Here is a 25,617-nt window from a genome sequence, read left to right as displayed (position 1 = left end):
AGATTTCATTATTACGAATTATAGCTAGTACCTGAGGTAAAGGTCAGGAATATTTCATACATGTTTCACATGTGGCCCTGTTGGTAGGCCATATTTCTCGTACGTACTGTGAAAAATCTTTAGGTAAAAAAAACTATATTTTTTCGAAGGCGAACCTTTATTTAATCTAAGTAATTATTATTATAATGATTACATTACTAGTCGGTATATGAGTATACTTTTATAAAAATAAATAGAAAAATTGAAAAATTTCAAAACTAAATTACAAAAATATCTAATTCAGGACGTCCACTTGAAAACTGGCATAAAAAAATTATAGTTAAGTATAAAGTATCACAGACAAACGAAATCATTCGTTAATTTAGTCATAAAAATTTAATATAATCTTAAATTATATTATAAACAACAGTATAGACTTACAAAGTTAAAAGGAGTTTCAAAACGTTACATATCGGGAGGTACTTACTGACAAGGAACTAAAATTAAGTTTAACAATCGTTGCTACACATGCAAAAGATGCGATCCTTATGACGCAAAGAACAAGAACCGAGGCCTTTGTAGACTGTTATAATATTAATGGGGCCGACAATTTCCATATTGGATTCCTGGCGCAAAACAGTAGCTTCATAGATGACATCGCCCGGGGCGACTTTAATTGCGATAACATAGTACAGATTCACCTTATCATTGTCATAGTAAAAATGTATACGAACAACTTTATCAAGCTTAATACTTAAACAAGTGGTACAAGGCTTAGTAACAACCGACAAAGATTTGTTCTGAATGCTGGCAAATACAAATTGAATTGCCTTAGCTCCTTCCGTATCGTGCTCCTCGAGGGGATACAATTTGTGACAACTACACCACTTATCGTGAATGCGTGCGTCTTGACAAGTGCGATTTCCGCTTATTACACTAAAAATACTTTGATATTTATGAAATGCCTTGGGAACAGTCACAGTTGGTTTAGTTTTACATAGACCCAAGTCAAAAACTTCCATCATCGTGTGGTACAGGTCGTAAGGAGTCATTAGTCTGAACTGATTTATTGCCATAGCTTTATACTTTTCTGGATATTTCGATTTAAATGATGTTGGTGGTAAAATGAACAAAAATGGCATGCGGTCGTCATAGTAGCCCTCCACTTTGTAGCGATTTGGACCAAAGCGTAATCCATGATCGCTAAAGAATATTATAAATGTGTTTGATAAAGCTCCAGTATAAAAGAGGCGATTGAAAAAGTTTTCAAACATTTTATCTGCATCTTCAGGTCGATTCATGGGATTGTGACTGAACGAGTTCATCCAGAACAATCCGAAAAATGAGTCATTCTTATAAGTCGATACGAAGTCATACGCGTAGTCCAATAATTGTTGTCCAGAGGTTGCTTTTCCTGAACACATGTATGGAATCCCATCGACATTCTTTGTTTTCTCAGCTAATTGGAAAAATGGTCTCAAGTAATGATCGGTCGGAGGTAATTTGAACGTGTAGTTCTTACTGAATGTATCCGGTAGCGTCAAATGATCTTCTCCATATGCTGTCATGTAGCCGGACTCTTTAAATGTGTTCCAAATCATAAGATCATTGCAACCATCCATTTTCCCATAGCATTTATCGGAAACAAGTGTCATATTCAAGCCCGTCAATGCTGCCATCAAATTAGGAAATGTGTTATCTCCCACCTTAAAAAAAGATAAATAATATGCAGAATATAGTTAATACATAGTAAACACAATGTGTTTATTAAAAATAATATTTAATTAGAGAAGATTACCTTGTGATATCCTCTGTAACTTAACCAAAAGTTGTTTTTCATGAATAGAACGGTATCTGTCATAGTTTGAACAAATCTAGGTAAGGACATGGAATCCATTCCCAACATTAGTATATTGTATTTCTCATCACATTCCTTCTCCACCTTGAGTGGAATTTTTTGTTTCGTGAAAGCGTACATGTCTTCATAAATCATATGAGATTCATTTTGGTCATCGTAACCGAAGCATTGTACATTGATAAAGTCGCTCTCCAATGCAAACGTATCACCATTTTCACATTTATAGCAACTGGAGAACCTGTAATAGACAAAACTTGGATACATGAGATTTTAGATTAGCTGTTTTTCAATACATGATACAGTTATTTCTGTGATATAACTAAACACTTACTTCTTTTTTATGTTCTCATTTTCACCTTCCGTTTTTATATAGAACCGTAAGCAGCAGCGATAATTACTGTAGCTCATATTCTTTTTCAGAATATGATCATTGACTGTAACACGGACCCGGTCCAAGTCAATTCTATTTAAAAACACAGCTCGTTGTCCACACACGTCTACCTTAGGTTTTTGGTCTCGTTTCTCGTAGGGAACCATGGTGAGTGGAATCTTGCAGCCTGCTGTATTTATCATTTGCGCTGAAATGAAAATGGTATTGTAATAATGTTGATTTAATCATATTTAATCCACACGTCTATAAATGTACCTTTGGCATATTCATCTTTTTCTATGGAGTACTCCGTGTCATTTTCCAATGTATTTTTATAAACTTCATCAAGGGGTATGTGCTTCAAAGGTTTATAGTCTGCATCCTCCTCAAGGCTAGCCGTATTCTTTTCTGTAGTGACTGCAGTGATTAGGCGTGGGGAACGAGGTACGATAGGAGTGCGGTAGAGATGGTATATCACCAATGTGATCAAAATGGATCCAGTCGTTACTATCCAAAGACTTGCTTTGAGTTGCCTCATGTTTTTGATTTTTCTCAGCAAAAGTTTTAATCTGTAAAATCATTCTCATGAAAACTTGCTCAGTTAGAAAAAAATAATTAGAACGGATAATGGATCAAAATTATTTAAAGCGGGCTGTAATAATTTTGAAATATGTAAATGGACACTACTGGGTATTATACCTACTATACCTATCTACCTACACGATTTGATTCTGCGGAAAAACCAAATTACAACCAGCTACTGCTAATATATTGTGAAATTTACATTTAATGATTTATTTTTCAATTTCAATTTCTTAATATTTTTCAATTGCTGCCTGCATAATACTAAAAACTCGAAAACCTATCGAACCTTGACTTTGCCGTGGAAATCACGCGTTTTATATATTTGAACCATCTTGATACTAATTGAATTCCCATTTATTTTTTGAATGCACATATATTTTGTCTCCTTGTTAGGTGTATACGTTAGGTGCACTAAAGTTAACTGAATACAGTATGACTCGATGTATGAAAATTCAATGCATTGGCCGAGTATTTGTAAACAATAACGCAATGTCAGTATGGCTTGCAACTTTGTGATAAAAGTAAATTCATTATTTTTCTGTCAAGTGAAAATTATTTAGGCGCGTTGAGTAAAATTTCATTGTCGTGTCATGCGGTACCGTCACGTCATGAAAAGTAGATGATTTTGGTATCTTGGAATCTTGACAAAGAAGTTTCACTTCTGACACATGTGCTCGGCATACATGTTTTTTTGTAAATGTAACCTATCTCATGAATTGATCAATTCTTTGTAAATTAAAATTTTCTGCTCTTACTTTATTTTCTTTGTCCTGTTTATTTTTAGTTTTTAATTCGAAGTCATGAATATACGCGCAGTGTGTACAGTGGATATATGTATTTAGTTACTTATTGTTGTATGAAATACTTATATGAATCTTCCTATAATTAAATAACAATATTGGAGTCACGAATTTAATGCCTTTCAAGGTAGCACTTGCAAGGCTATAGTTATTCACCATTTTATTATTATGGTGTAAATGCTGACGTATTTCATCCTATTGAGAAATAAATTATTATCAATAATTGCAATATGAAGGGGTTTTTTAAATATATTCATGGTTTTAGATGTACTTTCGTTTGTAAGGAAATTTAACGGTGGTATTATATGTATAACAAATAGATAATAATCAATCAATAATTAATTACCTATATAGTTAGGTAGTGGCGGTTAAAAGTCTTACAAGAATATATTATGTGTTCCGTTTGACGTCCGTAGTCCATTATGGGAGAGTACATCGCCTTTTTCCCCGTGAAGTCGCTAGATGGTGCTAGTTTTAAGCCCGTCACGTGGTACCGCCGCTAGCGCCGCGAGTGGTGGGGGACAAAACTCACCACAGTCCCAGCAAGCCACCAGAAATATTCTCATTGTTGCGTCGTTTTTCAAACCGTACGCAAGTCGTTAGATTATATGTAATTTTAAAATACTGTATTTTAAATTACATATATACATAATTTAAATTTAAATAATAATTTTATACGAACTTTCGAGATTGAAGTAGAAAGTTCAGTTTTTTCTTAGTTTTTATTTAAGTCCGTTACGTTTCATAGTGAAATGAATATTCAAGTGTTACCTGCGTTATCGTTATTTCAAACGAATAACGAAAATCGGATTTATTTGAAGTATAAATCTGCAACCACGAGCGTGGCATCGCGACCATAAGTCTATAGCGCAGGCCAAGGGCCTACTGAATCGTGTCGAGCGTCTTAACAGCGCGTTTTCTACGTGTTCCGAGCTGAGTTCTTCTTGTTCGGGGTCCAGCGACGACGAGGAGCCGCCGCAGCGTGTATGGCGCCGCCAGCGCGCGTTCAGCCGCTCGTGTGCAGGTTTGAGATTTTGTCTCAACACGGTGAGTCATGTTATTAATACATTATACGTGATTTACGATGATTTTAATAAAAATCTTTCAACGTTAATGGTTATTACTGGATGTTACGCGTTAGATAACCTATTTTCACAAATATCGGTTTTAAGATAGTATATTAATTGCCGAAAGCAGATTCGAAACGTGTTTCGATCTTTTGATTTGATTCCTCCTTGAATCGTATTCGCTACGCGGACATTCTAAATGTATGTGAATTGTGCCTTCCTTTTCCGAATTGAGGGTAAATATCAAAAACGAATTCTTAATCTCGTTGGATTAGAAAATTCATCCGATACGAGTCGAATCAAGTAGAATGTAGTTGCCTATATCTTGTAACCACAATAGAAATAGGTAAATTATTACGAATTCTTACAAATTTATTAATAATTTTTGCCTGACGCATTAAATTAGTCCGTGACTCTGTGCCTAATTACTGCTAAATTTAAATGCGACTTCTATTCTCTATACAAATAAACTTAAGAATTAATAGAGGTGCTTTGAAGGGGATTATTGATAAGTTTAAAGTCATATAAAATTCCTCCCGCTGTGGAAAGAATTTTTAACTTACTAACATGATTAGTAGCCTATGCAGATAGGCAGATTTGATAAGTTGGTTTAAAACTCGTCACAATCAGTTTTTACCAGTACATTCAATAACCGTTAAGATCGACTTTTTAAGTCGTTTCAAATCATTTCATGAAACACCAAAAGAATAAAAAAGGGGGGGGGGGGAGATTTTCAACAAATAAAAGCTCAAATTAATCTCGTCACCCTCAATTACCATGTAATTCGAAAACCAGCCATAGTTTTCACTTAAGAAGTAATAATACTTATTTATTCTTTAACTCTCACATCATACTTTATGTCTTTGAAGATTCAAGTCACTATTGAAAATCAGGGGTTCGTCAAACGAACACCATGACTATTGTTAATCACCCCTTTTCATAATTAAGAAAAGCAAGTTCTGCAAATACAGAATAATTTTCAATTTCACACCCACTGTTAACTGTGACATGACATACTCAACAAAAAATTTTGTATTTGCGAGGCTATCGACTACCCGTACGTATCGACGCCTCCTATATCCTTGTATCACTATTGTATACCATATCGATATTATAATTACTATAAATACATCATAAACGAAGGTCAATTACTTAAGATAACGTATCAGCCCTTCGGGCTAGCGTCAGCTCAAAGAATGTTTGCAACAGTCACAAACTGGACTGCTGAAGAACCAAGGGACTGTGGCCTTTACTTGGTGATTTACATGGGCAATGATTTGCGTTCACCAGAACAGCATGTACACCACATTGAAACGAAATGAAATGAAATGAAATGATTTTTTTTGCAAGAAATGTGAAAAATTTACATATGTTATATTGTTTCATTATTCCGCACAATTCGTCAATTGAGAGACTTTGGAATTGCAATTCAACTCAATTCAATTCGAAATAAAGTTCGTCTCTAACCTACTTTGGAATATCAATCCGATAGAATCTATTCTGACACCCGAGCGTTGCTAAGATTTTCTACGAATGGTTTGGAGCACGGAAGCAAATTTGAAACTGGCGATGGAAATTAAATTGAAAGTGTCAGTGCCTAAAAACAGGCTTAATAGCAGGCAGTTGGTCCCTCAAGCAGGCATACCACCTCTTAGGGTTTCTCAACTTTGCAACCTTCATCACCCTCCGGGGAAGGATGCACTGCCGCATGCTATAGCGCCAAGGGAACGCCTCTCGGGGCTTATTACCTTTGCAACCTTCATCACCCTCCGGGGAAGGATGCACTGGCGCACGCTGCAGCGCTACAGAAACGCCTCACAGGCTTATCACTTTTGCAACCTCTATCACCCTCCGGGTAAGGATGCACTGGAACACGCTGCAGCGCTACAGGAACGCCCCACGGGCTTATTATTATTTTTGCAACCTCCATCACCCTCCGGGGATGGATGCAGTGGCGCAGCACGCTGCAGCGGTTCAGGAACGCCTCTCAGGCCTTTTATTTTGAAACCTTCATCACCCTCCGGGGATGGAAGCACTTACGCACGCTGCAGCGCCACAGGAACGCCTATCAAGGTTTGACATCGTTGCAAGTTTTATTACCCTCCGGGGAAGGATGTACTGACACACGCCACAGCGCTACAGGAACGCCTCTTTGGGCTAATCAACTTTGAAACCTTTGTCTCCCTCCGGGGAAGAATGAACTGCCGCTCTTGTTAAAGATCCAGTTCAAAAACATCTTTTAAAAGCAAGTAAGTGAAAAAAAAAAAAACAAGCATAATATCTACCAGCCGTACCCAATTCACAGGATAGTCTTGGCAGTGAATGAAAGGACCTTGGACCCAGTGCCATTGAAATGTTTGCAGTAATAGCTTTCCTAATCTTGACTGTCGAGGTATTAAAAAAATTCATTCAAAGGCAGAACGAAATCTCTTTGACAAGAGTTATTAGTTTGAACGTTTGAACACTTCACAACCTTCTAGGGCTGTACAGCTAGGAAGCCGAATTCCCGCGCAATTGCACCGGCTCCTACTACAACGTGCTCGAACAGTCGACACAAACATTTCCATTCAGAGGGGAATTCTACAAATAAATTTTAATCACAGCTCAAACAGCTTACGTTATTTCAAGTAAGACAGTCTTAAACGACCGGCTCTATTGCCTCGAGTTCATTATAATAGTACCCAAGTGGAAGAAACCCTCTTTGCACCCAGACCTCAAGAGGCGTGCTACTATCAGGATAAGTCCTCTCAATCGTTCACTGACAAACACGCACAGGTTCAGCTCCAACGCAAATACAGAACCTACAGCTGAAAGTATGACTCATTTTGAATAGGTCAACCTGTTGTACACCTTGATGGACAGCTTGAAAAAAAAAATAAACATACATAGACTGCTGGTGGCCACTGACCAGGCTATAAAAGGATGCTAAATACTTAGCTAAATTATGTATAACTGACGGTTTAGTACACTATTCTTATACATAAAATCAGTCGGTTTGTATTAAAATAAAATTTCATCTGATCATTTAAGCAAACATTACCTTAGGGTATTTCCTTAGCTAGAACAAATCTTTCAAAATTACAAATCTGGAAGGCAAGGAAGGTTATTCAAAAACTCTTATCGAGATATTTTTAAAATAAATCAGCATAATAAAAAAATAATTATTTAACTTTGTGATTTATAAAATTAATAAAAAATTGTTTGCATTTATTAACGCGCCGCTACTATACTGTTATTAGCTTTTGGACGTGTTCTCTATTTATTCCTGTTTACATTGCAATTCGAAACAATGGGTCGAGAGTGAAGACGCGTTTACCTCGCATTCCGCAAGTTAGCTAAATTATTGTCACATATTATGTAAATATGAATCCAGTTTCAAGCGCATTTTCCAATCCATAAGAGGTTCTCTGACTAATCTGTTTATTACTACACAGCATCCGGTGAGACCAGCTACAGCGGCTATCATAGGTGGCAGGGTAAAGTGAGCTCTTTTAGAGTCAAGTTTGAAATCTGGGTAATGTTACATAGTTATAGTAGCATCATCAATCTGTTTGGAGAAATATCTAGTTATATCTAGATATGTTTATAAACATTATTATTTACTTACAAATTTTTAAAGAATATAATAAATTCGACCACAAGGTGGGATTCGAACCCCCGTCTTTCCGCCACAGGGTGGAATTAGTGTATCTAATACTAATCAAAATAGAAGTCATTAGTAATCACAATCGAGATTTTTCAGCCTACTCAGGTTTATGTGCATATTATACTGATTAAAATGTTGACAAGATATACTTGTAGATAGTATATTTATGGATGTATTTTATGCATGGTATTGAGACAAATTTTCAATAATTATCAAAGTCATGATTTTATACATTATATACTTTGTTTATAGGATGTATATAAGCTTTTTGGGGCATTACTCTATCACATTGTTGCATCTTATTTATCAAGCCACCAGGAGATATCAAACAACTCTCTCATAATGGACTACGGACGTCAAACGGAACACATAATATATAAATTTTACCTTAAAATAAAATTTGTATTATGTTTCCTAAGACGTCCGTAGTCCAGATAAGGTCTTCCTGGTGTTATTTTTGCACCATTCATTCCGTATCATTTATGAGACGAACAATGAGAATATTTCTGGTGGCTTGCTGGGACTGTGGTGAGTTTTGTCCCCCACCACTCGCGGCGCTAGCGGCGGTACCACGTGACGGGCTTAAAACTAGCACCATCTAGCGACTTCACGGGGAAAAAGGCGATGTACTCTCCCATAATGGACTACGGACGTCTTAGGAAACATAATACAAATTTTATTTTAAGGTAAAATTTATATATTTTTTTATCCTCTTAAAGGTGTTACTTATTACTTCCTATAAGCTACTTTTAAATACGTTAATACCTACTAATTATTTATTTATCTTCAGTTCCATTTAACTACGGATGTGTTAACGAATTGATAATATTTGATAATATCATTGTAACGAAATTGAAAGTTCTAATTTTATGTGCAATCATCATGTATCATCGACTATCTTTAGATCTTTCTTTTTAACAGCATCTTTCATCAATAAATCATATGATTTAATTGTATGTAACACTGTACACAAGTGAACGACTGGACCAAATCAGATGAAATATAGGCCAGCGAGAGACTAGACATTGGGAAAGGACATAACTACTATTTTGTTAAGAATACCAAAAAAGTTGATGCGCATGAAATAAGGCAATATGAAAATATGTATGGCTGTATCGTGAAGCGCTCGCGGGCGAAGTCCGGGGTGCAGAGCTAGCTTAGTATTCAAGGTAATGTAGGTTTACCTATATTAACTTTCTTCATTCATATTTTTACGATTATTGACAAAAATGATACAAACAATAATTTTCATTTAAAATTAATTTTTGTTCTACGAATACATTAATCATTAATTTTTATGTCCAATATACGAGTGAACCCGCAGCGGGCAGACAGTATTGTACTATAAATAGTTACTAGAATACAAATACAAATAGACTCTGAATAAATCAATGAAACGATCAAAGATGGACTCGGAAAAATCAATTGCATTGCACAGGGCGGGCGGACGCCTGACATGCGCTTCAGTGAGTCTAGGCGTGCATTTCAAAAAGGGGGCGGGCTTAAATGTTGGTCTCTGAATAGATATATTAAAATACATACTCGTAAAACAAAAAAACAATAATCGCAGCGCACGCGTCTTACATATGCGTCTTCGCGTTGCAGGAAATCTCAAAAGAAAGACAATTCCGTAAAAGTTTTCTTTTTAAAATGTACCTACCTCTAAAATTTATTTTATTGTTGTTGTTAAAATATATGATAAGATATAAATAAGTTTACTTAATAAAACATTTAATAGATGCCGGATGCTGCGTAACTATTGGCAACCGATAGGTACTATCAAATATCGATTGCCCTATATTCTAAAGAAAAGGGCGATTTGGCTATCACGCCCTATTGAATAATATCAAAAATATTATAACAGATTTATTGCTTCTTCTTCTTTTATAACAGATATATAAAAATCATAAAATTATATTAGTTAAATAACAAAATAAGAAAAAGTTATACACAGCCACAGTTTTTTTATTTATTTTAGAATTATAATATTAAACGAGCCCAATATAACAGGAAGCGGAAAATGCGTATTTTTTTACATGGTAAGTACCTAAGCCCTTCGTATGCCGAATTTCAGGGGATAAGACACAACGCGCAAGACGACGATCGCGTCGGCAACGAAAACATTTGCTTAGAAACGGGCCTTTGTTTATAATCAAAAACAATTTGAAACACACCTCAAAATAATTGTACAAAAAATTTAATTTAAAAACAATTAAAAATTTCTTACCAATTGTAAGATTTAACTTCGAGAACTAATCACATACTGTAATACGCGATTATTAATTCAAATAATAATGAATAAAGGTAACAAGTGTTGCGTTTGTAAGTCTAGACTTGGGAATGGTACAGCTCTGAGGCTGGACCTGAAATTCCCGGGAAAATGCAGGCACGCATGCGTGCGCGACCTCGTCAATATCTGTTGCATATGCAACCGTGTCCTAATTAAATGCGATGTATATCGGACAGGTATTCTAGATACTTTCTGTATGAGCTTTTTGAAAGCGTATATGTAGACAAAAATATTTAAAAATAAAAAGGATTTAGGTTATGTTATTAATTATTATGTTTTTATAACGATAGGATTTTTGTTGTTATGTTTTGAGAATAATTTTCCTGTTGCATTTTAATTGTGTAGCAATTGATATATTTAAGTACATATCTACAAATAAAAATGATACCAAATTCTCATAGCTCTCTAGTCTCTCTTTTAAAACAATATCTTTCAAGTTTTACCTATAGTTTAACGATTTCACACAAAAAAAATGTTTTCCAGGTTTTGCTTTAAGATATAGATACTTATAGCACTAATTTTCTACATCTGAAGCTTTATACTAAGGAGATATTTTTTATTTTTATTTTTGCAGCAAGAATAATAAAGGATATTTTAATTAGGTAGTTACCACCGGTAACGAAGCCGCTGGCCTGAAGCACTAGAAGTAACTTAGGTATAGTCTACAGTTACTAGACTGTATTTAATTAACTTAGGAGAATCCTGTTTTATAGAGTCTAACATGATTCTATTAGTTTTTTTGATAAATTCGATTCACTTTTAATTGTAGATAGTCATAACATATTCAAAAATAGTTACTAGGTATAGACCAGGATAATTTTTGAAACAAAAAAAAAACAGTGGGATGAAATCCATTAAATTACGGTCGATGCGAGTTCGGGAAGTGGGACAGTCTGATGATGACCTTTTACTAAATCAGGCACATTACTCGAACTCTATATTTTTTCTTGTTTCCGATTTTCGGTAATATTTCAAAAAAAAGTTTCATCTGCACAAAGAAACGATACAAGAGGAAGATTTTACAGCAAAAACAAAATGATTTCGATAAAAACATTCCAACTCGTTTGAGAAATTAGTCTGATTTAGTAAAAGCTCACTAGTTTGTATGCATTTTCTGAGAACATTTATTGTTGTAATGTATAATTTTTTACACCATCAGAAAGTAGATATTTCAACGAACAAAAGACAAAAGCTATATTGTGATTATTACCGGCGGCAGCGTGTTCTGATGGGTGACACCCACTCTTCTTGGGCTGCTGTCTCCGCCGGTGTGCCGCAGGGTGGCGTGTTGTCACCTCTCCTCTTTTCTATCTTTATAAATTCCTTAACCTCGCGCCTCACTTCTCTCTACCATATGTACGCTGACGACTTACAAATCTACACCCAGGCCTCGCTCAACAATTTACCTAGTGCTATCCGACATATCAATGCCGAACTAGCAACCCTGGTCAATTTGGAGTGACGAATACGGTCTAAAAATCAATCCTGCAAAGAGTCACGCGATTATCATGGGAAGTCCGTATCTCGTTTCCGAAATTGACTGGGGCGCCTTGCCCAGTGTCTGCCTTGGTGGAGTAACAATTCCTTATTGTAAGGTGGTTAAAAATCTAGGTGTTCATCTCGACCAAACACTATCGTGGTCTCACCACCTACAAGAGATCAGTCGTAAGGTGTATGCGGCATCGGGTACTCTTCGGCGTCTACGTAACTTTTTGCCTATTCCAACAAAAATTATGTTAGCTCAATCCCTTCTCTTCCCTATCCTCGACTATGCGGATGTGTGTTTTCCTGACCTTACGGTTGAGAATATGGAGAAACTTGAGCGTCTGCAAAATCTTTTAATTCGATTTGTGTTCGGCCTTCGCAAATTCGACCATGTCTCTTTCTATCGCAGACGCCTCAAGTGGCTCCCTATTCGCCTCCGACATCATCTCCACTGTCTTCAATTACTATACCGTATCCTTTTCGATCCTTCCACTCCTTCCTACCTTAAGAATAACTTCATTTTTCAACACTGCGAAAACTACTCTCTTCGATCAGCTGACAAACTTATTTTGTGTATTCCCTCTCATCGCACCAATTTTTATGCGGGTTCTTTTGCTGTCTCTGCCGTCAAGTTATGGAACTCCCTACCTTTAAAAATCAGACTTGCTCCTTCCTTATCCTCTTTTAAACATCATGTCCGTAATCATTTCCTCTTAACTGCCTATAATTCGGATTAGTTTATAGAGCAGGCTCCAAGGAGATGTTCGTTTGCATAAATCGCGGACCTAAATCTGACTTCTGATATATATTGTATAGATCCCAGACATCCTATAGACAGATGTTGCCAACCAGTTTTGTGGTCCCCTTCCCCGCACCCCGGTAATTAAATATGGCATACAAAGAAAAAAATAAACATTTCCAAAACATGCCGCGTGGGGTATCAAATGAAAGAGCTTCTTGAGTAGATCACGAATATATAGCATACTACAACATTTCTTACACTTTCTCTAAGATTTTTTAGAAAATTTACGAAAATGGTCCATTTTTGAGTTAACTTTAAACCACTATAGATTGAAAACTCATGAATATATTTTTTAAATTATTATTTTAAATAATTAACAATAGTCCATTGTTTACGATTCAATAGTTCGTACAGTGAAATAGTTGCATGGGGGAGTGGGGGGAGCATCAAAAGATGGCGAGTATATTTTCAAGTTTATGCCAAATCTAATCACACAGAGGCTGATTCAAGAATTTTCTGCCATATTTTTCATTCAGTCAAACACAAAGACAGTGCAGAGATAATTATTCTAAGCCCTGACACCGATATTTTTGTATTAGGCCTTTATTTCTGGCATAAACTTGAAAATATACTCGCCATCTTTGAATGCTCCCCCCACTCCCCCATGCAACTATTTCACTGTACGAACTATTGAATCGTAAACAATGGACTATTGTTAATTATTTAGAATAATAATTTAAAAAATATATTCATGAGTTTTCAATCTTTAGTGGTTTAAAGTTAACTCAAAAATGGAGCATTTTCGTAAATTTTCTAAAAAATCTTAGAGAAAGTGTAAGAAATGTTATAGTATGCTATATATTCGTGATCTACTCAATAAGCTCTTTCATTTGATACCCCACGCGGCATGTTTTGGAAATGTTTATTTTTTTCTTTGTATGCCATATTTAATTACCGGGGTGCGGGGAAGGGGACCACAAAACTGGTTGGCAACATCTGTCTATAGGATGTCTGGGATCTATACAATATATATCAGAAGTCAGATTTAGGTCCGCTATTTATGCAAACGAACATCTCCTTGGAGCCCGCTCTATTATGTAGTATACTTCTATTTAGACATATTTATATTTATTTATATATATAGGTATATATATATTATATATATTTAATATTTATATAGTTACTACTATGTAGTATGCATATGTGTATGTATGTATGTGTATCTTATGATATATTTTGTATTTCATAAATTTATTTAGGTAATATTAGTAATATTATTATTTATATATTTTTTATTTTTATTTTTTGTTCATTTTTACGTATTTATATCATGTACTGTATAAAATGTGTATATATTTTATTGTGTTATCTTATTATTTCTACCCTATTCTAAAAATATGTTTTTATTTTGTCCGACTACTTTTTGCGCTTCTTTGCCTTTCTCCCCGTGGTTGCCTGGCAGAGATCACTGCATAGTGATAAGGCCGCCCTTTGTGCTTTCTAATCTTATTTTTGTAACCTTTATGTATATTTTGTTTTTTGCACAATAAAGTGTTAAATAAATAAATAAATAAATAAATTATTTTTTGTTTTAAATAATTTTAAAGGGATCGGCACTTGTCTACTAGTAAATGTTGAACTCCAAATCTGTAAGTAGGTACTTCATTTAAAGCGAGAATAGAACAATACCTCAACGCTCCGCTTATGAGGCGTGAAAAGGTAGACTTTTATTTTGGTTTTGTTGCCTCAGAACTTTCGATTTAGTGAACCGATTTTGATAATTCTTTTTAATATAAGTATAATGACATAGATAATTTTAGTGTGCATATTATATACTGATATGAAATAAGTACAAAAATTTATGGTTACCTACAAATGTAAAGTAACCAAGTTCATTTTTTTTAATAAATAAGATATAAAGGAGTCGATGAGGCTCTAAGATAAAATATAGTTGATTTAATAAAGGAGATGAAGTATCTCTTCTACTATCTTATTAAAAAGCAGGTAAATCATTATATAAAAATCAACTACTGGCACATTTAATCTTTAATGATTGTAACTCGATTAATGTAAAATAAAATGATATAAATGCTACAGGTAGGAAAAGGAGAGTATGAAATAACAACACCAAAATAATTACTTTAAAATATAATTATCACATTCACACAAACACATTATAATACAATAAGTTACATTACATACCTAATTAGACGAAATAATTTATCATTTATGCTACTCATGCTCACTTACACTACTACAAAATTATCAAAACGTAGATAAACTAAACCATTTCAAGAAGGCGGGTAAAGATTTAAAAATATGGAACAAATCTATATGAATTCAATTCAACATTAATTAAAATACCTAAATAACTTTGAATTTCATTTCGTTTCCTATTTGAAACAAGAAAAAATTAAATATTGTGAGTACATATGCTCGAAAATTATATCATACGAAGTTACACAAAATAATAAGCCCACCTTCATGAAATATTACAGTCATCTTCTACGTTTCTAAAACAAGAAAAATAATGGTGGTATCGAATTAATCAAAATATTTCACAATCAATAATTATTTAATTGCTATTCTTAACTTTTACAATTTATTTACAATTATTATTTATCTATAAAATGAAATGCAAGAAATAGAGTATCACTCCTCAGTCTTTTGAGTGGGGTTTTATTATCTTTACGGATTATTAATAATTTTAATACAAACACTGCTTTTTTTCCGGTTGATAAACTCACTTAAAGGGTTGTTCGGATTATAATAAATACAATACGAAACAAGTTTTAAAATGTTATAATATGCCCATTTTATTGTTTTTACTTAAATCTTGAAGAAATATAGGCTTAACCAAAATATAGACGAAAATTATCCAACCATTTCAAATCAAACACTTGAGTAAAATCCGTACATCTGAAGTTCCATATAAATTCGTATAGTTTTCTTTTTGAGATCTTCATACAGAAATGGGCTTATATTTTCTAGTGCACTGTTATTTTCTTCACGGCGACTGTGGTGATGATGGACATCCTGAAATAATAAACGAAAAAAAAAATTAGTAAGTATGACAGCATACAGAAGTTAAAATTATTTCTAAATATATTTAGTGTGATAGACTAGCTAGAGTGTTATGTTATTTTTGTATACTTGTTTAGTTATTTATATCACAAGAATATATAAAAAAGTAGTTGTAAGTAATTGGTAACTACTAACTTCCAAAATCTAGGTATAAGTAAAAGTCGCGTCTTATCAGTGAGGTTTGGGACGTGGCCTGGGTACATATTTTATTTTATGCGTTAAAACTATGAAACTCATATTTTGACCAAAAGGACAACTGCCCATAAAACAATCCAACATGTATAACACTTTCCTAGAATTCGTCGTTAACTTTGCCATTATCCTTACAAACTTGTAAAACTTAAATTTAAAAGGAAAAGTCAAAAGCGAAAACGTGTACCCATTTAAAACATTTTTAAGAAGAACAGCTGTAATGTCATTGTTCTAGTAACGGTCGAAATATTTGTGGAGAATTAGGAATGTAGTTGTGAATACGTAGCAATTGTTGTATTTGATCAAGTGAAACAATTAGTGTCAGGCGCAAATAATTGTGTTTAACGTTTGAAAAATATTGAACATTAATATTATGAGGGTACATTACGGTCAGTGGGTTTGTGGTACCTAAGCCCGATCTCTCTCGGCTGGATAATAGAATTTGAAATGTTGTCATTTAAAGAGCCATGTTATGGAAACATAACAAACAAAATTATAAAAAAAATTCTCGTTTCTTTGCTCTTTCCTTTTTATATGTAACTAGCAAACTATTAAACGATTAAACTCAAACTCAAACTCAAACATTTATTTTTTCAATTAGACTTCATAAAGAAGCACTTTATAAAACATAATGAGGTTTTTATCTTTTAAATGCTTTATTATAATAACCTCCTAAGGACCAAGCTAAAAAAATCCTATTCTGCATTACCACCCATTGTTCTCACCTGAGTACATAAAAATACAACAGACCTGCCACCCAATGGTATTTTTTTGTTTTTTTTATTGTTAGAGTTAAAATTTACTTGTGGGATTTTTTATCTGTGTAAAATATAGCTTATAGAATACATTTCTGAAAAAAAAAACTCGATTTATTTTGTTCCCATGTGATCACATCAGACCTAAGTGAATCCAAAAATTTTTTTATTAAAATTAGGTTTTACTTGTAGATTTTTTTATTTACTTATGTTATAACATATGAGATCATACAATAACCTCTAAAAAGTATACAAAAGAATTAAAAACAGTTTTTTTTTAATTCTAAATGTGTAAGTTTACTACATATTAGGTAATAAAATATCTAAACTATCTGAATATATGTTAAAAAAAGAAATAAAAACATTGGAAGTACAATATTAGGAACTTGAAATATCAATGAGCTAACTAAAAATCGATTTGGAAACAAATGGTGGGTCTCATCACTAGGAATAAAATCTTCGTCAGTCGGCTAGGAAATCGATGATAATATTATCGTCACAAATAACTGAAAAAATAAGGAAGATAACTGTTTATTTTGATTGCAATAGTAATTCCTGTTGACAGTTTAAATAAATTATATTCATAAAACAGGACAATTATACTCAAAATTACTGTAAAACAACAAAATAAATTATTAACTAATTAAATGTTTTATAGTCATTGACTACCAATGTCTTCAACTGAGTACAAAAAAAATGAAAATAATGTTGTAAGTAACAACCAAGGTTCTCACATGATCACATAAAAATTATCCGTGAATTTAAAAAATACAATATGAATTGTTTCATTAAATTTAATTAAAATACGTTCCTGTACTGTTTTTACTATTTATTTTTCAATACCAAATGAAAATCAAGTGAGAGATTAATATGATAATTAACGATTTAACTTACCTCTGTTACGTTGACCAGCCATTTTAAAAACTTGAACTAAAGTATTTTAAAATTCTGTGATTGGATAACCCATTTACCTACCAAACCTAATAGTTCAATTCAGCCAATAGCGTTACACAGTGATCATAGGCAGAAAAGCGCGGTATTTTTTAAGATATTTCGAATTTTCGATTTTGTCATCGGATGAGGACGGTGGTTGGTAATTTAGTTAAAACTTTTTGGTGCTTTGGGTTGTAATGGTGATGGTGTTTATGTACTTATATGAGGCCATTGGTCCTTAGGAGGATAAGTAGGTTGTTGCATTTAATATACCTACTGTATGGCGCGTGCACTGTGCATTGTTCATTGCAGATGTACTGCCATATACAACCTCAAAGATGTATTTACTGTTTAGTGTACAAAAATGCACTTTTCAATGTAGGGAGTGTGCGTTGAGTAGTAAGTATAACGGTGCGTTTAAACTTTAAATCAAACGAACATAGAGATAGAGCTAGAGCATTCTTTCTTAATCTTTTGGTGTAAACGAAAACTAGTATTCAGTGTTGTTCAGTATTAGAACGATTCTTTTCGGACGCACTTATAGGTAAGAACACATATGAACAACAAAAGTATGCAAACTACACTACAATAAAAGAATTTGACATAGTGAGGTTAGAATGAGCATTCGCTCATTCGATGTAAATGCACTGTGCAGCATGTAAATGTATTGAAGTCTTTACTACATAGTTTACGGAGTACCTATACTGTGTAGTGTGTAGTGTGTGTTTCAAGCACAGAACATATAAAAGAGGTTAGAATGGCAATAACTCGCCGTTCCTATAAGACCCGGTGTCGCCTGTGGGTGTGGCCAAGTCCACGCAAGTCCGCTTACGCACATATTTGCAATTTCAAATCTAGCCAATCATAGCGCCGCGCGATCACGCGATTTAAAATAGAACGAATCATACGCATGATGATGATGTGAGCAGTGCTCATATCCTTGGCGCGTCTGCCTCGCCTACAATGCCTTTCTAACCTCTTTTATATGTTCTGTGGTTTCAAGATATACTCACGGCACACAGAGCAAGCGATCTCGTCGCTGTTGTCGCCGCAGCCGTCGCGGCCGGAGCACGCCACGGCGGTGCTGCGGCAGCGCCCGTTGCCGCACCGCAGCGGGCAGAAGTCGGCTGCGCGCCATCTGTGCGTGTAACATTGGGTTAAATTAAAATTGGTTGTCTGTAAAGTCGGTTTACTGACGATAGTTGAACGTGACAACGTCCGATTGTGCTTCTTTGTCGCTCGTTCCGCGCTCTCGCTTGCACTTCAATCCATCGAACGCCTCAGAGCGAGGTAACGCCGCATGAGTCATGTTTTTTCGTGCGTGCAGCCGGCTCTATCGAATTATAAGGCGTTGTCACGTCAAAAACTACAACTAGTCATTAATTTATCGTTCACTAGCTTACCGCCCGCTTTGTCTAAAACCTAATAAATTATATACTAACTATAACCTTCCTCTTAATTCACTCTATCTATTTAAAAAAAATGTGTGCGTGTACCAGTGTACACACGTATGAAGTGAAACTTCTATAAGACCTTATTTTTCAAAAAATATGTACTAAGTATATGCAACTTAACAGAAATACGTCGAATCACGCGTGGTAGGGATTAGAAAAAGATGGCGCGTAACGGAAAAATGTCACGCGTAACTAAAAAATGTTACACTCAATTTTTTTTCCAACCCCGTTAAAGAAGTTTCACTTCAAAACCGCATCAAAATCCGTTGCGTAGTTTTAAAGATTTGAGCATACAAAGGAACATAAGTACAGAAAAAGCGACTTCGTTTTATATTTATTTATTTATTTATACTTTTATACTATGTAGTGATTCATAAATTCATAATTTATATTTGTATTTAATAAAATAATGTGAGAGGATAGGTATATTAAATTATTTTGTTCATTGAACAGGGAAATCGCTTTATCTTAAAAAAATGAGTTGAAAATTAATTGTGGTGTGAAAAAATCTAATGTTATCTTTGCGATAATAAAAAATTTACGAGTTATTGCAAATATTTAATTTCATCATTGGAATATTTTACTTTGTGTATTTTATTTTAGTATCATATTTACATAGTAAAAGCAGAAAATATCAATTACCTTGACTGCTCATTACATAGATGTGGGGGCTCATCAGACGCATCCTTGCATGATATAATGGCGTTGCAGAACTCGTACTCCGGGAGACACTCGCCGGACCCGCATCGGAACGTGTGTCGTGGACAACTGGAATATAAATACAAAATATATTATATAAGTTTCGTATTTGATATTTTTCTGCAAATTCTTATATTATAATAGATTAGTAGGCACAAGAAATATAAATAAAATAAACAGAAGAAGTGTGTAAGAGTGCAGTCTTATCGCTAAAGCTCTATATTAGAAATCTCTTACAGAAATCCGATTGGTCGAGGTGAGACAGTGATTATTGATTAATTAAATTAATTACATGTTTTACTTTATATTTTGATATACTAGCTTATGCTTGCAGTTTATAGAATAAAATTCAAGATAAATTTTAAAAATTAAAATTGATCGAAATCTTCTGTACGCAAATAGTAAACAGTAAGATGAGACCGTTAAACATGCAACTGTTATACTAATCGATTAGTTTTTGAGGAATACACTCATAGCAAAGGAACGAACCATGCACGGCAACTGGAATGTATCCAAGAGCCATACAGTTAAACCTGTTACACCGTACCAAAGCGTGGGAATGTAGTATTACGCATTGTATTTGCTTACTTAATTTGTAATTGTAAAGATTTACATTAAAATCGTTTTTATGCAAAGTTATTTCACAATTGAATATAATGTTCATTAAGAAAGTAATTACCCTTATTTCTTAATGGGTTTTATAAGCAGTTAAATCAAGGTGCACTCTTTAATTTGGACCATAAATTTAAACTTTTCATGTTTATTTTGTTTTCTTATTGCTTGACACATTCCTAATTCCTTTACAGTTACTCATGATTTCGAAGTGATAATAACATGTATCATCACATAAAATGCCTACTTTTAGCATCCTACTGATAACTAAACTTTACCATAGCACCCTTTCCATCGTGTTTATTACATAGACCCGACGTTATGACGTCGTTGGACCTGACCCGTCGCAGCGAAACACGTGCATCAGGCACCGCTCACCTACCCTCTAGAAAATTCCCTCGTTCTCGAGTAGATGATGGCCAATATAGAGCGCCACCACGCAGCTTTCACCTACAAATCCTGTCAAAGTGAGCACTCACCCCTTCCTCCTAGTAGCCTTGCAGTTCCTCTCGTCCTCCCCCCCGGGGCACTGCGGCGTGCCGTCGCAGCGGGAGGCGCGCGACACGCACGGCGAGCCCGGCCCGCCGCAGCGGAACGCGTGCATCGGGCACCGCTCGCCTGTGCCCTCTGGAACGTGATTAGTATGGTTTGACGTGGATGTATCAATCACTACAATCTACATAGTATAAAACAAAGTCGCTTTCTCTGTCCCTATGGATACATAGGGATATGTATGCTTAAATCATTAAAACTACCCAACGGATTTTTATACGGTTTTTTTTATAGATAGAGTGATTCAAGTTCAAATTGGAAGGTTTTAGACTTTTAGTATATAATTTATTATGTTTTAGACAAAGCGGGCGAAGCCACGGGCGGAAAGCTAGTATGTATAATACATATAAAGTTTTCCGCCGCGTCTGTCTGGCAATAAACTCGAAAAGTACTGTACAGATTTTCATTCTATTTTTGACAATGTATAGCGTGGTCCTCGAGGAAAGTTTTAGTTTAGAATTTTTAAGATTTACGCAACGGCGACGGACAAGCAAAGCATTCTTTGCTTGTATATCTTTTTTTTCTATGAAAATTATGATTTTGTTTCCACAGTTAATTATTGCCAAATAAATTGAATAGAATTCAAAAGAATTGTTTATTCTTTATTGTAGGGACACACATATATGCAATTCGCTGATCGAGCTTTTTGTACCTATATGTGTGCGTCCACATTGTTTCCCCGACGCTTTCTACATCTTTATATATATAAAAATGAATCGCAAAATGTGTTGGTAAGCGCATAACTCGAGAACGGCTGAACCGATTTCGATAATTATTTTTTTATTATATTCCTTGAAGTACGAGGATGGTTTTTATGTAGAGAAAAACGTAAATATGTACCACGGGCGAAGCCGGGGCGGTCCGCTAGTTTATTATAGAATTATTATTCAGTAGTGCATAACGGCTAGCTTAAACAACACCTATTGTAAAAAAGGATTAAAAGTGATTGAAGTAAAGGCTTTATTATTTGGGCAACCTTGGGGGCAGCAGCACTACTCAACATTTATTAAATACACAAGTACGCTGACATAGAGTTTTTTCACACCCAGTAAAGGTTTCCACATCCAGTTAAGTAAACAGTCAACATTAACACCACCAACCGAACCCGTAGAATACATTAGACATATAGAAAGATATTAACCAGGGAACATTAGTCACCAGAGAGTTAATTGGTGCGAAGAAAGGAAACGTGCAGAGACAATTACCTTTACCAGTACCTAGGCATTTCTCATCGGAGCCATCTGGGCAATCCTTTCGTCCGTCACACACGAAGTACCAGCTTATGCAGGTCCCAGTAGATCGACACTGTAATGTTAAAGGAAAAAAAATAGAGGGGATCCGAAATATAAACACTAGCAACACTAAAGAATTAATATGATTCAATTAGAAGCACATTACAAGACATGTTACAAAGATGAATTCGTTTGTTGTTGATTTTTTAACTATGTACATTGAACAATTATTATAAGTAAGTTGGTAAAAAATATTTTTCTGTATTGACTACGTCGTTATCCATTATCTAGAGTTATTCAATATATCGTATATCGTAGGATATCTAAATTAAATTTAAAAACGTTCATGACGGGTGTTTAAAGTGTTTGTGAACTATAATACTGCATTTTTAACTGGTTAATTAATCAGAAACTATTTCATAATAACGCGTTCTTTCATTACAAAAAATATTACCTACATTGTAATTAGTACGTAGTTTTAATACCAACATTGTATTGACCACGTACATAATACTTAAGACCGCTCAGAAATTTTAATTGCCGTATTGAGTTACTGAGCCATTAACGCTGCTGTGTAAAGATGAAGCCATAATAAAATAAACATACTTGGAATGTACCGGGCAGACAGCCTCGATTTCGCGCTGAGCAAGCCGATGTGGAATTAGTGCGGTATGAGCAATCACAGCGCTTGTTGACACAGCGGGTGTTGGGGTCCACTTTCTGGCACTGACTGTCGATGTAGCAAGGCATTCCAAGAGACACGGGTCCGAGGTCTACATCTGGTATTGCATCTGCTCGAATGCGTTGTTTATCTGAAATATTATCAACACGGATGTTACATTAAACGAAAAAGGGTTGAAGGATGAAATTGTAGAGCAATACTATTTACTTTATCTTCATGATTTTACTACGAGAAATTACTATGATGATGAGATATTGCTATTTTAAAAAAAGGTCATCGTTCATAAACCTCTCACCTTTAAGAGACGATTTCTTCTGATGTCCACCTTTATGCTTTCCTCCGTTTTGTTCCTTAGAAGTACCACTTTTCTTATTCGATTTCTTATCAATTGATGGCTGAGTCACGACTCTATATACAGGTTGATCGTTGGCATGTAAATTAGCTGTCATTTCATCCGAACTGATGAGTTCATTTGGTTCTCCATCTTTCCTAATAGAAACCGATAGCCGTTTTGTTTGATCAATTGGAGGTACTTTCATAACAGTTTGCATTAACGGACTGTCTTCTTGAGTACTTAATACGTCGTTTTTACTCGTATACATTGGTAATTTACTCGGCTTTATTTCATCGGAATCGATGACAAAATTAGGTTGAGATGAACGATCTTTTATATTTGCAACTTCATTGTTGGTTTCATTCGATGAATCATTACTAGTTTCTTGTTCTGCTATTACTGCTTCTGTGGCATACACTGGTAATTTTAAAGGGAGGCATTTATCTCCAGATTTCTTGAAGAATGAATTACAGGAACACCTTCCAAATAGATTGGGTATAACAAATTCGCAGTGGCTGTCTTTATCCCACAAACGACAATGTTCATTACTGTAGCAAACGTGAGTTGGTGGAGCAGCTGAAATAAATGAAAGGAATTATGGATAAGTGATACATTTGTTATAATCAGCCATTAACTTATTGCTCATATAACCATGAAGACAAATAGCTAACAATCAAACACAATTAGCAGTTTTCCGAACGAACAACGGAACCTATACCTATACCTATTTCATGCTCCAGTAATTTCTTTATTACAAGGACATTTGCAATGAACCATGGCTATTAGACCACAATGATTTAACAACAGTCATTATTTATGAGCGTTCACTACAAATAGAAGAAAGTTTCTCTCATCGTAACCTATTGTTTCTGACTTGTTATTTTACCAACATAACTTTGAGGAATCTGGTTATCTATATTGTGAATAACTATAACCTATATACGTAATATCTTGTTATTTACCAACGACATCAAAAGGTAGTTAAGTACTTCGTATTTCCATGAAGAAACTAGCACATAGTATTTGAATTTCTCTTGATAAATCTTAAAAACAAAAAAAGGTCCATTGATATATTCTTGGGTAACAAAAATGCTATTTGATTGTTCAGTGAGTAAATACTTAATAAAATATTCACAGAAAAACAAAACCATATTCAGTTATTAAAAGACAATAATAAACTCTTTTTCTTCACAAGAATCACTGCTTTCACATCACATAAAACATTCGTATTCATACATAACTTGGTGGCAAATTGAGACAATTGCGATCCAAACGAATGTCAAGGCACCATAACAATCTCGTGTGGCTGGTGTTCCCACAATAAGATCGCATTACATCGTATTACGGAAACAAACGATGTTCACAGAAAGTGCATTCTTTTCATAAACGTGCCCACTTTTTCTCACAGATCAAAGATTCACAGTAATGGCATCCATTTATGGGAGTATATTTAGGATAATGAGGGTTGCGTTTAACGAAACTGATGTAGAACGTGCATCAAGAAATCACAATCTTAAATTCTATCATCCGGACCATTTGTCGACATGGTTATCTCGACTTTCATCTTCCAGTTACAGAATTTCATGGTGATTTATCGGAGTTAAAGCCGTGATGTTTTTGTGCGTGACGCAGACAATTTGGCGTAAGTCAGGGACTGACCCGTGAACGCGAAAACGAAAGTTACGCACGAAAGATATTCTATCGGGTGTAAATTACACTTTATCACAGCTATTTGTACTTTTCTTTATTACAATCTTACGTATTTTTTTAGACCGTGTAGGTACCATTTATTGTACCGATCATAAAATTCTTAAATCTCCTTGCCGGAATGCCTAATATGATCTAACAAAACAAAAACAATTTATTCACGTGTACTGGTGTTGCTTAATCTTGTAAAAGGTACTTACGTGAGAGGCACGTGTGTTTTCTGAATTGCAAATGACCATCCGTGCACCGACAAACACCATCTAAGCAAGCGCTGTAGGCCACCTTTAGTGTACATTGTTCTGACACCACACATTCCGAGCCGAGAAGTGTTGCTGAAATATTAAAAGAATACATATTACACCAAGAAATATGAATTTATACGAATAGATTATTTTGAAGCTTGGTACACTTTCTTCCGTATAATATTAGAGGCAGGAATTTATCTCAGTTGTAGATATTTATTCTCAAAATAATAAGGCTAACATAATACTTAAAATATGTAGTTAGAATCCTAAAACTCATCGTCCATAAGCCTTTCATAGTTTGTATGAAAAGATAT

At 34.6% G+C, this 25,617-nt stretch overlaps 2 protein-coding genes across 4 annotated transcripts in view; both read right to left on the bottom strand.

Moving 5' to 3' along the window:
• Positions 1 to 210: 210 nt before the first annotated feature.
• LOC149905759 (uncharacterized) lies at positions 211 to 10,671 on the bottom strand. 2 transcript variants are annotated; one of them, XM_090105491.1, is made up of 5 exons: positions 10,533 to 10,671; positions 2,484 to 2,776; positions 2,169 to 2,415; positions 1,778 to 2,090; positions 211 to 1,685 (listed from the first exon to the last, which is right to left on the bottom strand). In XM_090105491.1, the coding sequence occupies exons 2-5, from the start codon at positions 2,743 to 2,745 to the stop codon at positions 489 to 491; spliced, it is 2,019 nt and encodes a 672-aa protein (XP_089961617.1). In that variant the 5' UTR covers positions 2,746 to 2,776; positions 10,533 to 10,671; the 3' UTR covers positions 211 to 488. The 2 variants fall into 2 exon arrangements, with proteins under 2 accessions (XP_089961617.1, XP_089961618.1); XM_090105492.1 differs by having other exon boundaries at positions 1,778 to 2,075.
• Positions 10,672 to 14,955: 4,284 nt separating this feature from the next.
• Positions 14,956 to 25,617, bottom strand: part of ImpE1 (Ecdysone-inducible gene E1) — a 38,529-nt gene continuing 27,867 nt past the window's right edge. The window contains exons 3-10 of one of the 2 annotated variants that reach the window (XM_090105286.1): positions 25,259 to 25,390; positions 23,313 to 23,927; positions 22,942 to 23,147; positions 22,309 to 22,408; positions 21,031 to 21,178; positions 19,883 to 20,008; positions 18,800 to 18,924; positions 14,956 to 15,858 (exon numbers count right to left, since the gene is read on the bottom strand). In XM_090105286.1, the coding sequence (XP_089961412.1) occupies positions 15,830 to 15,858; positions 18,800 to 18,924; positions 19,883 to 20,008; positions 21,031 to 21,178; positions 22,309 to 22,408; positions 22,942 to 23,147; positions 23,313 to 23,927; positions 25,259 to 25,390 (1,481 nt within the window). In that variant the 3' untranslated portion in view covers positions 14,956 to 15,829. The remainder of the gene's footprint in view (positions 15,859 to 18,799; positions 18,925 to 19,882; positions 20,009 to 21,030; positions 21,179 to 22,308; positions 22,409 to 22,941; positions 23,148 to 23,312; positions 23,928 to 25,258; positions 25,391 to 25,617) is intronic. The other variant, XM_090105287.1, reaches the window with a different exon arrangement.

This window comes from Colias eurytheme, chromosome 9, assembly GCF_061535395.1.
Source record: "Colias eurytheme isolate Ceu_HAF_F1 chromosome 9, ilColEury1 Martin Lab GWU primary, whole genome shotgun sequence".
NCBI classification, from domain to species: Eukaryota; Metazoa; Arthropoda; class Insecta; order Lepidoptera; family Pieridae; genus Colias; species Colias eurytheme.
This window is presented reverse-complemented; position numbering and strand designations above follow the sequence as displayed.